The sequence below is a fragment of the Panulirus ornatus genome, chromosome 14 (assembly GCF_036320965.1).
Source record: "Panulirus ornatus isolate Po-2019 chromosome 14, ASM3632096v1, whole genome shotgun sequence".
Lineage (NCBI taxonomy): Eukaryota > Metazoa > Arthropoda > Malacostraca > Decapoda > Palinuridae > Panulirus > Panulirus ornatus.
The window spans coordinates 50,086,840-50,102,043 of NC_092237.1; the positions used below are offsets into that span (position 1 = coordinate 50,086,840).

At 39.2% G+C, this 15,204-nt stretch overlaps 2 protein-coding genes across 3 annotated transcripts in view; one reads left to right on the plus strand and one right to left on the minus strand.

The window, feature by feature from the left end:
• Nucleotides 1-15,204, minus strand: part of LOC139753545 (uncharacterized) — a 55,380-nt gene that overhangs the window by 28,928 nt on the left and 11,248 nt on the right. Inside the window, exons 3-4 of the mRNA XM_071670194.1 lie at nucleotides 6,014-6,069; nucleotides 4,175-4,245 (exon numbers count right to left, since the gene is read on the minus strand). Coding sequence (XP_071526295.1) covers nucleotides 4,175-4,245; nucleotides 6,014-6,053 — 111 coding nt within the window. The 5' untranslated portion in view covers nucleotides 6,054-6,069. The remainder of the gene's footprint in view (nucleotides 1-4,174; nucleotides 4,246-6,013; nucleotides 6,070-15,204) is intronic.
• Nucleotides 15,007-15,204, plus strand: part of LOC139753399 (uncharacterized) — a 9,531-nt gene continuing 9,333 nt past the window's right edge. The window contains exon 1 of one of the 2 annotated variants that reach the window (XM_071669856.1): nucleotides 15,007-15,124. The gene's annotated coding sequence lies outside the window, so the exon portion shown is untranslated. The remainder of the gene's footprint in view (nucleotides 15,125-15,204) is intronic. The other variant, XM_071669857.1, reaches the window with a different exon arrangement.

A 15,204-nucleotide genomic window follows, 5' to 3' on the forward strand; every position in this document is an offset into this window, starting at 1 on the left:
CAACACTTCATATTTCTATCAATCACCGGAAGAATTTTCATTCTTTTTCTAATCTTCCTTACTTTCAAAGTTTTATATTCACTCATCTTACACAATAACTTGGGTAATGTCATGAATTACAACAGATAAGAAGAGTTAATTTTTGCAAAAATAAACGAAACAATTGCTTACACAGAAAAAATTAACCCACATAAAGTCTTCAGAAATTTAAATCCATTATCTTTCTAATACGGTTGTTTACAATAAATTATATAATTTATAATTATCTCGGAAAGCAAAAATGGGTATGTTTGAAGGAATAGTGGCTCCAACAATGTTGTATGGTTGCAAGGTGTGGGCTATGGATAGAGTTGTGCACAGGAGGGTGGATGTGCTGGAAATGAGATGTTTGAGGACAATATGTGGTGTGAGGTGGTTTGATCGAGTACGTAATAATAGGGTAAGAGAGATGTGTGGTAATAAAAAGAGTGTTGTTGAGAGAGCAGAAGACGGTGTTTTGAAATGGTTTGGTCACATGGAGAGAATGGGTGAGGAAAGATTGACAAAGAGGATATATGTGTCAGAGGTGGAGGGAACGAGAAGTGGGAGACCAAATTGGAGGTGGAAAGATTGAGTGAAAAAGATTTTGAGTGATCGGGGCCTGAACATGCAGGAAGGTGAAAGGTGTGCAAAGAATACAGTGAATTGGAACGATGTGGTATACGGAGGTCGACGTGTTGTCAATGGATTGAACCAGGGCATGTGAAGCGTCTGGGGTAAACCATGGAAAGTTCTGTGGGGCCTGGATGTGGAAAGGGAGCTGTGATTTTGATGCATTATTACATGACAGCTAGAGACTGAGTGTGAACAAATGGGGCCTTTGTTGTCTTTTCCTAGAGCTACCTCGCACACATGAGGGGGAGAGGGTTGTTATTTCATGTGTGGTGAGGTGGCGATGGGAATGAATAAAGGCAGACAGTATGAATTATGTACATGTGTATATATGTATATGTCTGTGTGTGTATATATGTGTATACGTTGAGATGTATAGGTATGTATATTTGCGTGTGTGGACGTGTATGTAAATACATGTGTATGTGGGTGGGTTGGGCCATTCTTTCGTCTGTTTCCTTGCGCTACCTCGCTAACGCGGGAGACAGTGACAAAGCAAAACAAATAATAAATAAATAAATAATTATAAATCTAATACCAATTAACCATGTCAAATAAGAGGTTATGTTGCTATTTGAAAATGAATGATTAGTATAACTGTTACCTCAAAATCTACTGTATGGAGTTATGATAATGGGTTAAACACTTACACAGTGAAAGTGTCATTTTCTCAAGGTATGAAGTGAAAATTCAAAATCTGTTTAATGTAGAAGCCAATGTACACATTAACATAAATGAAATAACTTTATATTGCATGAGATTTAACTAATAGTATGTATGCATCTAACATACTCATATATACATGAAGAAAATTAAAGGTAACAGATATACAAAAGTGCTAGTGGTGAGAGTAAGTGAGCTTGGGAAGGAGACTTGTGTGAGGAAGTACCAGGAGAGACTGAGTACAGAATGGAAAAAGGTGAGAACAAAGGACACAAGGGGAGTAGGGGAGGAATGGGATGCATTTAGGGAAGCAGTGATGGCTTGCGCAAAAGATGCTTGTGGCATGAAGAGTGTGAGAGGTGGGCAGATTAGAAAGGGTAGTGAGTGGTGGGATGAAGAAGTAAAAGTATTAGTGAAAGAGAAGAGAGAGGCATTTGGACGATTTTTGCAGGGAAACAATGCAAATGAGTGGGAGATGTATAAAAGAAAGAGGCAGGTTAAGAGAAAGGTGCAAGAGGTGAAAAAGAGGGCAAATGAGAGTAGGGGTGAGAGAGTATCATTAAATTTTAGGGAGAATAAAAAGATGTTCTGGAAGGAGGTAAATAAAGTGTGTAAGATGAGGGAATCAATAGGAACTTCAGTGAAGGGGGCTAATGGGAAGGTGATAACAAGTAGTGGTGATGTGAGATGGAGATGGAGTGAGTATTTTGAAGGTTTGTTGAATGTGTTTGATGAGAGAGTGGCAGATATAGGGTGTTTTGGTCGAGGTGGTGTGCAAAGTGAGAGGGTTAGGGAAAAGGATTTGGTAAACAGAGAAGAGGTAGTAAAAGCTTTGCGGAAGATGAAAGCCGGCAATGCAGCGGCTTTGGATGGTACTGCAGTGGAATTTATTAAAAAAAGGGGGTGACTGTATTGTTGACTGGTTGGTAAAGTTATTTAATGTATGTATGACTCGTGGTGAGGTGCCTGAGGATTGGCAGAATGCTTGCATAGTGTCATTGTACAAAGGCAAAGGGGATAAAAGCGAGTGCTCAAATTACAGAGGTATAAGTTGGTTGAGTATTCCTGGGAAATTATATGGGAGGGTATTGATTCAGAGGGTGAAGGCATGTACAGAGCATCAGATTGGGGAAGAGCAGTGTGATTTCAGAAGTGGTAGAGGATGTGTGGACCAGGTGTTTGCTTTGAAGAATATACGTGAGAAGTACTTAGAAAAGCAAATGGATTTGTATGTAGCATTTATGGATCTGGAGAGGGCATATGATAGAGTTGATAGAGATGCTCTGTGGAAGGTATTAAGAATATATGGTGTGGGAGGCAAGTTGTTAGAAGCAGTAAAAAGTTTATATCAAGGATGTAAGGCATGTGTATGTGTAGGAAGAGAGGAAAGTAATTGCTTCTCAGTGAATGTAGGTTTGCGGCAGGGGTGTGTGATGTCTCCATGGTTGTTTAATTTATTTATGGATGGGGTTGTTAGGGAGGTGGATGCAAGAGTTTTGGAAAGAGGGGCAAGTATGCAGTCTGTTGTGGATGAGAGAGCTTGGGAAATGTCAGTTGTTGTTCGCTGATGATACAGTATTGGTGGCTGATTCATGTGAGAAACTGCAGAAGCTAGTGACTGAGTTTGGTAAAGTGTGTGAAAGAAGAAAGTCGAGAGTAAATGTGAATAAGAGCAAGGTTATTAGGTACAGTAGGGTTGAGGGTCAAGTCAACTGGGAGGTAAGTTTGAATGGAGAAAAACTGGAGGAAGTGAAGTGTTTTAGACGTCTGGGAGTGGATTTGGCAGCGGATGGAACCATGGAAGCAGAAGTGAGTCATAGGGTGGGGGAGGGGGCGAAAGTTCTGGGAGCATTGAAGAATGTGTGGAAGTCAAGAACATTATCTCAGAAAGCAAAAATAGGTATGTTTGAAGGAATAGTGGTTCCAACAATGTTATATGGTTGCGAGGTGTGGGCTATGGATAGAGTTGTGTGCAGGAGGGTGGATGTGCTGGAAATGAGATGCTTGAGGACAATTGTGCACAGGAGGGTGGATGTGCTGGAAATGAGATGCTTGAGGACAATATGTGGTGTGAGGTGGTTTGATCGAGTAAGTAAAAATAGGGTAAGAGAGATGTGTGGTAATAAAAAGAGCGTGGTTGAGAGAGCAGAGGAGGATGTTTTGAAATGGTTTGGTCACATGGAGAGAATGAGTGAGGAAAGATTGACAAAGAGGATATATGTGTCAGAGGTGGAGGGAACGAGGAGAAGTGGGAGACCAAATTGGAGGTGGAAAGACGGAGTGAAAAAAATTTTGAGATCGGGGCCTGAACATGCAGGAGGGTGAAAGGCGTGCAAGGAATACAGTGAATTGGAACAATATGGTATACCAGGGTTGATGTGCTGTCAATGGATTGAACCAGGGCATGTGAAGCGTCTGGGGTAAACCATGGAAAGTTCTGTGGGGCCTGGATGTGGAAAGGGAGCCGTGGTTTCAGCACATTATTACATGACAGCTAGAGACTGAGTGTGAACGAATGTGGCCTTTGTTGTCTTTTCCTAGCGCTACCTCGCACACATGAGGGGGGAGAGGGTTATTTCATGTATGGCGCAGTGGCGATGGGAATGAATAAAGGCAGACAGTATGAATTATGTGCATGTGTATATATGTATTTGTCTGTGTGTGTATATATATGTATACGTTGAGATGTATAGGTATGTATACTTGCGTGTGTGGACGTGTATGAACATACATGTGTATGTGGGTAGGTTGGGCCATTCTTTCGTCTGCTTCCTTGCGCTACCTCACTAACGCGGGAGACAGTGACAAAGCAAAATAAATAAAATGATTAAATATATATAAATACAAACTGGGACTGTACCTTTCTTCTGAACTCTTGAAATCTTTGAAAAAATGGTGGGGCATGCAAGACAACTTCTATTGCAGGACAATCTGTAATGAAATAAAAGCATCCAGAATGTAGATTAGTAGAAAACTAAACGAGAAGTGATCAAAAAGTGAGGGGTTCCACACTGGGACAGTATGAAAATCAGAAAAATTACAAGACTAAATATAATGCTGTCTTTATATAATGAAAACACATGGGTGAAGATGGAGGAGACATGAAGAGGGTCCAAGAAAGAAATTTATGGTCAAAAACTAAAACTGAACATGAGGCTTAGCTTTACAAAGATGTCTGAGGTTTTGGGAGAGACCAAAGCTAGTTCTCATTCATTCATATGTCATAATTGTTCATGAAGACACTTATGCAGGAACTGTTACCTATTCGTATAACACTGTGTCCCAATTATCTATCACTGGCATTAAAGATGCTGTTTCATTTCTTGGTTCTAGACCTTGGTTTGACAAGTTAAAAAAGTGCCAAGCAATTTTTCCTAAACTGGTCTGATGGAAAAAGGAAGAATAGTAAATACACATGATGCAAAAAAACAATATAATCTATATTCTAAAAAATAATCAGTACTTTATAACCTTTGATCAAGTCTCCCCTGATCCTCCTTTCCTTCAATTTTGTCAGCCCAAGCACAAGTAATCTTTTTTTATATGGTTAATCTCCTACCTCAAATACTAATTCTAAGGCACTTCCTTGTACTCTCTCCAAGCAATCATTGTCTTCCTTGAAGGGAGATCTAGCTTGCCCTGCAAATTACATGAGAGCACAGTGAACTATTCATTAATAGGGCCATGGACTGGCACTTTATTGTATTTCACTGCTGTCTTACTTCAAAACATTAGCCATGGAGAAATCATCAAAGTGAATGTAACTGGCTAGAGACAGATATGCAAATCAGCACACATGTCTATACTCAACCAATTCTGATTGACAAATACCACACTGTCATCACACTTGGTAGACATTACGAAGTATGAACAAGAACATCATTAGTAACAAGCAAATAAAGTTTTTGCTAATAAGCAGAGCAGCAGATATTTGGTAGTCAAAATGAAACATGCAAAAGAATATCTGTTGTAACAAGTAAATAAAAGTTTTTGCTAATACGCAGAGTAGTGGATATACAATCTGTTTAACAGGATACAGTTTCCAAACACTACACTTTGATGTTATGATCAATCTGCAGTGAGTTGGAGACTGCAGTTGGTTTACTTCATTTTGGCTAAAGTGGCTTTGAAAAATAAGCAATTAGCAGCATCAATACCTATAAAAACTTTGAAAATCAGTGGCACTAACATTGTCACTAATAATAAGTTAGTGCTACTAATCCCAGCACTGGATCATAGCAACATTTGTTAAAATCAAATCCCAACACTGGATCACAGCATCATTTGTTACACTTAATGTTAATGTTTAGCAGCAGTCTTTGCAACATATAACAGATGCTCTTTGTTTGATAATCATCAAAATCCGAAATAATGTGATGCTCTTTGTTTGATAATCATCAAAATCCAAAACAATGTTTCCATATCTAAAATATAACAGTAAGCTGTCACTGTTTACAAATTCTTCCTTAAAGCTGTCACTCTAACTTCCACACTATCTCACATCAAACTCACCTACTGAGAATACAGCATTAAACATTTCACTGAAAACTAAGTTAATGCAGGAGTAAATCAGATGCTTTTCACATGCAAAAGAATTTACAAGCCATCACAGTTTTTAAAACCATGTCATGTTACTCACCACTTGAAGGATAATTAAATTTCTGATCACACATCAATTTAAAAAATCAAGCTTGCTTACCTTGATGTTCCACAGAGTGATTTTCTGCTTTTGTTTGCATCTTATTCTTTTGTAATCTGAAAAACAACACGTCAGTAAATAAGAATTTTGCTGTTGTAATATTAATGCCCCCAACTAGATGTTACTATGGTAATGTATTCATAGAAAAATTGATAAATATCACTTCTGATCCTATAAAGCTAATGAACATAAGGGATGAACCCAATATTCAGATGTCCAGTTTCTGTCCTATACAGCCATTTTTTTCTACCTAGCTGGATACCAACTGCTATTTCAACTGAACATCCACTTTCACTGCTTGACAATGGTATGTTTTTTATTTCACTTGTTCAGTGGTGGGTGGTACAAAGTCCCTTGGTAACCAAAGAGGGTACATTCCAATATAAACTCTTGGTGAGCAAATCCACAACAAGCAAGCCATCAATCTTATGGGAAATGAGACTGGGGGAAGTGACAAACGAGAGACATACCACATATCTTATAATGAATTGGCGGAATGCGTGCATAGTGCCATTGTACAAAGGCAAAGGGGATAAGAGTGAGTGCTCAAATTACAAAGGTATAAGTTTGTTGAGTATTCCTGGTAAATTATATGGGAGGATATTGATTGAGAGGGTGAAGGCATGTACAGAGCATCAGATTGGGGAAGAGCAGTGTGGTTTCAGAAGTGGTAGAGGATGTGTGGATCAGGTGTTTGCTTTGAAGAATGTATGTGAGAAATACTTAGAAAAGCAAATGGCTTTGCATGTAGCATTTATGGATCTGGAGAAGGCATATGATAGAGTTGATAGAGATGCTCTGTGGAAGGTATTAAGAATATATGGTGGGGGAGGCAAGTTGTTAGAAGCAGTGAAAAGTTTTTATCGAGGATGTAAGGCATGTGTACGTCTAGGAAGAGAGGAAAGTGATTGGTTCTCAGTGAATGTAGGTTTGCGGCTGGGGTGTGTGATGTCTCCATGGTTGTTTAATTTGTTTATGGATGGGGTTGTTAGGGAGGTGAATGCAAGAGTTTTGGAAAGATGGGCAAGTATGAAGTCTGTTGTGGATGAGAGAGCTTGGGAAGTGAGTCAGTTGTTGTTCGCTGATGATACAGCACTGGTGGCTGATTCATGTGAGAAACTGCAGAAGCTGGTGACTGAGTTTGGTAAAGTGTGTGAAAGAAGAAAGTTAAGAGTAAATGTGAATAAGAGCAAGGTTATTAGGTACAGTAGGGTTGAGGGTCAAGTCAATTGGGAGGTAAGTTTGAATGGAGAAAAACTGGAGGAAGTAATGTGTTTTAGATATCTGGGAGTGGATCTGGCAGCGGATGGAACCATGGAAGCGGAAGTGAATCATAGGGTGGGGGAGGGGGGCGAAAATCCTGGGAGCCTTGAAGAATGTGTGGAAGTCGAGAACATTATCTCGGAAAGCAAAAATGGGTATGTTTGAAGGAATAGTGGTTCCAACAATGTTGTATGGTTGCGAGGCGTGGGCTATGGATAGAGTTGTGCGCAGGAGGGTGGATGTGCTGGAAATGAGATGCTTGAGGACAATGTGTGGTGTGAGGTGGTTTGATTGAGTAAGTAATGTAAGGGTAAGAGAGATGTGTGGAAATAAAAAGAGCGTGGTTGAGAGAGCAGAAGAGGGTGTTTTGAAATGGTTTGGGCACATGGAGAGAATGAGTGAGGAAAGATTGACCAAGAGGATATATGTGTCGGAGGTGGAGGGAACGAGTAGAAGTGGGAGACCAAATTGGAGGTGGAAAGATGGAGTGAAAAAGATTTTGAGTGATCGGGGCCTGAACATGCAGGAGGGTGAAAGGCGGGCAAGGAATAGAGTGAATTGGATCGATGTGGTATACCGGGGTTGACGTGCTGTCAGTGGATTGAATCAGGGCATGTGAAGCTTCTGGGACTTCTGGGGTAAACCATGGAAAGTTGTGTGGGGCCTGGATGTGGAAAGGGAGCTGTGGTTTCGGGCATTATTGCATGACAGCTAGAGACTGAGTGTGAACGAATGGGCCTTTGTTGTCTTTTCCTAGCGCTACCTCGCACACAAGAGGGGGGAGGGGGATGGTATTCCATGTGTGGCGAGGTGTCGATGGGAATGAATAAAGGCAGACAGTGTGAATTGTGTGCATGGGTATATATGTATGTGTCTGTGTGTGTATATATATGTGTACATTGAGATGTATAGGTATGTATATTTGCGTGTGTGGACGTGTATGTATATACATGTGTATGGGGGTGGGTTGGGCCACTTCTTTCGTCTGTTTCCTTGCGCTACCTCGCAAACGCGGGAGACAGCGACAAAGCAAAATAAATAAATAAATACTTCAAAAAACAATATCTTTGCACTTACAGGCCACATCTAAAGGCATAAAGCTGCTGTAAAGTTAAAGAATGAAAATTCTATACAGCATGGAGATAAGTGGAATTCCTTACATGACATGAGGCACTGTAAGAAAAAATAATGCAGTATAATCTTGGGTGATGCAGTTATCAAACTCTTGCATTACTTTGCTAATGTCCACATCATGACCATCCTGTCTGGATGCTTATGAAGAAACCTGTCGCTTCTATGACCCTCGCCCAAAGGCTGATGCTTAAAACTATGTGATTGGTAAAATGGTAAACATTATTCTATGCACTGACAGGAGTCCTCAGAGAATGACAGGATTACAATCCTGGAGATCTGTCACTCTAGAAGAATGTCATAAGTAAATGAATCCCATATCATAAAGGGTGTTACATCTAGCCTTCATGTATGGAATACTCTGGAAACAGATTTCCATCAATATACTACAGCCTATGACAAAGTGAATTTGACTCTCACTCAACAACTGTTGCCACTATTTTGGTAAATGAGATGATGCTTAATGATACCGTACTTAGAACATTGATGAAGAGGGACTGAGGGATGGCGTGGGATGAGGCACAGTAAAAGGTTTGACGAGACCTCTAAAGTTTATCCATATCAGTTTGTGATGTGCTTGTTGTGCTTACATATCATATCAAATATTTCAGTGTTTTCAAGTTAGGTACATCTTACTATCATGGCTAATACATTAAGAACATAAAAATGATGTTCCTTAAAAGGTGATCATGAGTGGATAGAATACTATAAGAATAAACAGTTATTCTGCTTTGATTTGCATTACAAAAGGCATCATAACAAAGAACCTTATATCATACTTAATATCTCATTATCAATAGAAAAGAAATTTTCTTCAAATCTATCAAAACTACAAAGTGTTGTTCTACAAATATGTACGCAAAACCATGAAGGCTGCTATCACATAATGCTGCTCCGTTAACTGTTGTTGTGTGTGAATCCCGTTAATTTACATGGTAATACCTTGGGAAACAAAGCAATACTAAATTTGTCTGGGCAAAGTATTCTTTTTCTGTTTATTGGGGGACATAAATTAATAATTCTTGAATTGGAATTCTCTGCCTCGAGTAGAAATATTCAGTTATCAGAGCTTGTAGTGGCATCCCATGCAGTGCTTCAAAGCAATAAAGCCTAAATTGTTTCCTTAACAATGACAATGTATATGGCAATGTCATGGACTTTCAAGGCAAATTTTTGTACAAGTTTTAAAAGTACACCGATGTTAAATTCAATAACGTAGCAGCAGAATTCCCACAAAATCTTACAGCTACTTCAATTTCCAAAAGAAGGAACAAAATTTGATAGCTTTGGATATTCTTAAGACCATTCAATCCACATAGCTTTGGATATTCTAAAGACCATTCAATCCACCATCTCAATGGTGTCTAGGAATCAATTAATAGAAGCATCAACCATTTTTCCAATTCTGCTTAAAAAAGACTTGGTTTACCTTTTCTTGACAATGAACTTGTTTCCTATGACTTATCAACAATCTGGATGCTAATCTTCTTAACAAAACTTTATCACATCAAATTCTTAATTGCAACATGACGAATAAGTTAAGGTTGCACAAAACTTTTAATCTCAGTTTCACTGCTGTCAGTTGTATCAAGGAGAGGGGATCCCTTGGCCAGTTGACTGAAGTGCTCGCATGTACCCTCATGGGTTTCAGGTACATTGACAAGGTTGGAAGAATTCTATTAAACAGAAAGTGATGTGTCTTTGCTTTCACTGCTAGATTTCCTAGTTGACTGTTTAATAGGCATAATTTCCTCAATGTTCCATTCTTCAGCACAGTTTTCAACTTAGTGGTATCTATCTTGACTGATTCTTGCCAAAGAGCAACAAATTTATGGTGAACTATCCATCCTGCGGGTGTTTGTGCACCAATTTACATGGTAGCTAAAATGTTTATAAGAAGTGAACAATAATAAGTGGATTATGTAATATCAAGTCTGGACACTTTTCCCATATCCACTGTTATGGATGAGTTACTTGAACAAATCTTTAAATATCTGGTATAATTGTCTCTGAACTCACTAACTTACACATAAAAAATATTAATTCTAGCAAATGTGATGTCAAACACTGGTTCATACCTGGTGGTGCCTTGAACTCAAGAAGTGTTGAGTTCAAGTCAAACCCATCAACCTCACCTAACTCAAATTAGGATGGATTCGCCTCCCACCATTTGCCTACCTCTACACATCCACAGGAGACAAAAATGATCATAATGTAGAAAAACAAGTCTGCAGAGTAACGTTAGCTCCACTAGTGCCGACATTATCAACTGATAATGCAAACCATGTGTGTACAACCCTGTAGGTTGCCAAAGGATCAGGATGGCCGTTCCCCTGGGGTACATTTATATCTTGTTCATGATTACTGTGATGAAAAATAAGGTTACCTACTTGCTGTTGACAGTTTACACATATAGACTAACGCAACAAGATGCAAATGGTGCATCCTCCAATCTAATACTGAAATAATGTCTTCCCAGTGCATTTCACATTGGCCAAAACTAGAACTACCAGGAATTTTTCATTGTAATCAGTTCAAATCCTGCTTCAAGTTATACTAGTTACTCAAAGACCTCAATAATACTGTAACCAGTGAAAAAAAAAATTTCAATACCAGTACATGTACACAATGTTCATATACAGTACTTATTAAAATTTTCCAGAGATGGTTAATATTCCATTTCCATCCCTTAGCTCTATGTTACATTCACTATCATACACTTTACCGTTTGTCATGTGAACACCATGCGACAAGGCAATATTTTTGTATATCTACATAAATTTTGGAAGCTAGAACATTTACATTCCATGAATGTGCGTACGCTTTCGCAATGGAGAAGCCGTTCTCAGCTAGACAACATATAGTACTTCATAAATAAATCATCAGGTTACAAAAGACCAAAATATCACTAACTTTGCGCAAATGAATTTATCGATGAAGAATAATCTAGCCCACTGACAGGCAGTACTGCAAACACATCAACCTGCCTGTCTGGTCCTGTAGAAAACGGCGAACAGACGGCGAGATCAAGCGTGGTTTTGATATTTGACGGCCAATTAAATACGTACATTTCAAACGCATGGGAGTCTTTAAATCTCTTACGCTAATCTGAAATTTTAACTCCAAAATAATTTTATGATGGGATAGGAATTTATGATGCACCACCTAATGAACTTCCTGCTCATTATCATGTATATGCAAGGCTTGTCTTGTAAAATTTGGTAAAGGGATGGAAGTGAGTGTGGGTTAGGTTGGGGCCCAGGGGAACATCACATGACGATTGTGAAAAATGTGCAAATGTTACATTCTCGTGGTTTGAGGAAAATATGCAGCAAAATCACGACAAGCTAAACTTTTTTCCTTAGTATTTACCATGATTTTTCCACGAAAACAGATAATAATAATTTGTTTAGAATATATCTATTTGTACACTAATGATATCCACTTCAGTCACGGGAAAAACACACACACACACACATATATATATATATATATATATATATATATATATATATATATATATATATATATATATATTATACTTTGTCGCTGTCTCCCGCGTTTGCGAGGTAGCGCAAGGAAACAGACGAAAGAAATGGCCCAACCCCCCCCATACACATGTATATACATACGTCCACACACGCAAATATACATACCTACACAGCTTTCCATGGCTTACCCCAGACGCTTCATATGCCTTGATTCAATCCACTGACAGCACGTCAACCCCGGTATACCACATCGCTCCAATTCACTCTATTCCTTGCCCTCCTTTCACCCTCCTGCATGTTCAGGCCCCGATCACACAAAATCTTTTTCATTCCATCTTTCCACCTCCAATTTGGTCTCCCTCTTCTCCTTGTTCCCTCCACCTCCGACACATATATCCTCTTGGTCAATCTTTCCTCACTCATCCTCTCCATGTGCCCAAACCACTTCAAAACACCCTCTTCTGCTCTCTCAACCACGCTCTTTTTATTTCCACACATCCCTCTTACCCTTACGTTACTCACTCGATCAAACCACCTCACACCACACATTGTCCTCAAACATCTCATTTCCAGCACATCCATCCTCCTGCGCACAACTCTATCCATAGCCCACGCCTCGCAACCATACAACATTGTTGGAACCACTATTCCTTCAAACATACCCATTTTTGCTTTCCGAGATAATGTTCTCGACTTCCACACATTCTTCAAGGCCCCCAGAATTTTCGCCCCCTCCCCCACCCTGTGATCCACTTCCGCTTCCATGGTTCCATCCGCTGCCAGATCCACTCCCAGATATCTAAAACACTTCACTTCCTCCAGTTTTTCTCCATTCAAACTCACCTCCCAATTGACTTGACCCTCAACCCTACTATACCTAATAACCTTGCTCTTATTCACATTTACTCTTAACTTTCTTCTTCCACACACTTTACCAAACTCAGTCACCAGCTTCTGCAGTTTCTCACATGAATCAGCCACCAAGCGCTGTATCATCAGCGAACAACAACTGACTCATTGATAGGAGCGGCCGTACTGGAGTTTCAAATACTTTACTATTCTTCTATGATAGTCCACATTAAAACCCAATTTGATTTACAAAGAATGGCACGATCAATTTATATAATAATTTTCTTTATTTCTATCGATTCCATTCCATAATTTTTAGGATGATGTGGCGTATTTTAGTCACGAAAGGGGCGACCATCTGATTTAACCAGGGGAACGCCATTGTCTTATTTAGACAATACGAGGGATGATAATATAGAGTTAACAAGAGGGATGCCATCCCCGTCAATCTGAGTGCTTCACATAGATTCACATCAGAAAGTACAAGGCAAGGTCTCCATATAACTTTAAAAAGGGCAATCAAACAAAAAAAAAATAGATGTTCCAATGATGTTAAAGGAGCAATACAAATTTTATATAACCTAGCTTAATGGGTAAACGAAAAAAAGTGAGTTATGAAGTCCATATTGCAAGAAAGGCCAACGTTGTCCAATCCTAAATCCAGCCGTCCTTATTAAGATGTTGCACACACGAGAAGGCCGCGGCATCTTCGGTACAAGAAGTCTGTATAGGTCTTCATAGCTAAATCAGATTTAACAAGGAGTATCGTACAAGCTTTGAAATGCCGTCGCTGTGAAAATGACAAATTCATTGTCTTGTGTTTGCTGCGCAAGATCTTATTAAGTCAATTGTCACCCAGCGGATCGGTGCTACGACAAAAATGAGAGAGAGAGAGAGAGAGAGAGAGAGAGAGAGAGAGAGAGAGAGAGAGAGAGAGAGAGAGAGAGAGAGAGAGAGAGAGAGCTGTCAAGAGCGGTATACCACGATAATCATGAGCAGGGCGACGAGACTCGTTTATCAGAGTCCTATCACTTTTTCCCCTTCTTCTTTCTCACCAAGGCGACAAGCACACATATCACATATCTGCGATTCACACTATCTTTCATTTCAAGAAGATCCAAGTTGGGACCTCACAGATTTCCCAAGGTTTATCATTATTTCTTCAGCAAGTTTTCCCTCTTCATACAAACACTAATATTTTCAGGTACATCATAAACGTGAACATTATAATCCTTCTGGGACTGATCCACTTATATTACGAATTCATCTAACAACCTAACCGTGTCACGGAAGCTCATGCATCTCATATATAAAAAAAATGTACTCTTTCTTTTCCACTGACTCAAAACATATATTGCATAATCCAGAGCAGATTTCATGTATGTAACATCTAGTTTGTTTAATTTCTTATTTTTGGAACTTTTTTTGTCAGATTTGATGTGATTTCAGGGTCAAAAGGAGTTTTGGATGTAGTCTCTCTAATCAACTTTTGCATTTTGCTCAAACTGATGTCATTTATGGTCTACTTATAATAAGCATTCGTTTGACCAATTTCCAAAACATTTGACAGCAGCAATTTTCTCTTTCCTGTGCTGTGCAAGTGGATAAGTAATATTACAGGTTATATGACAGTTATTTGTGATCAAGGAATTATTCTTCAATTTAGTTCTAGTATAAGTTCATGCGCATCGTAAGTCTGACCAGACACATTCAATTACGTACGTAACTGGGAGAGAGAGAGAGGGAGAGAGAGAGAGAGAGAGAGAGAGAGAGAGAGAGAGAGAGAGAGAGAGAGAGAGAGAGAGAGAGCCACGTTCATTCGATATTCAGAAGTTTGCTACGATTAACATATAAGAAAATACAAAGCAATTTTGATAAGATACTGCATCAGATTAAGCACTGATTTAACGCTCCCCTGTGGTCACTCTTACCATCCTATTACACCTAACAACCACGTCCCTTAACACTTTCAAGGACAAACAATATTCGTCCTTGTGAGTAGGCGCGGCAAGAGCTGACCTTCACGAGCCGGCCACACTGTGTACTGGTCTCTCAGCGACGCTACTATGGCCACCAGTAAACACTTATACAAATTATCACATATTATCCCGTAATGCTTTGACTCGTGGTAATTCATTAAAATTTTTAGTCTCACGAAAATATTTGACAATGATGTGCAGTCAGGAACTTTTTCATCAATTATTATGAAGTAATGGTAAATTGAATGTGAGCAGACAGCTCAGTATTATAGTGTGCGGTGAGCGACACAGACCATCCCTGTGGGTCTGGCTGGCTGGAAGTGGAGACTGACCAACCTAAGCCAATTAATATTTCATTGTACGTCTCCTTACAACGTCCTACGCTACTTTTTGAACGGGTGAGTTGTTGAATTTTTCTAAAATTATATATGTCCTAAATTTCACGTTCACTGAAGTGAATCTATAAATGCAGAGATAA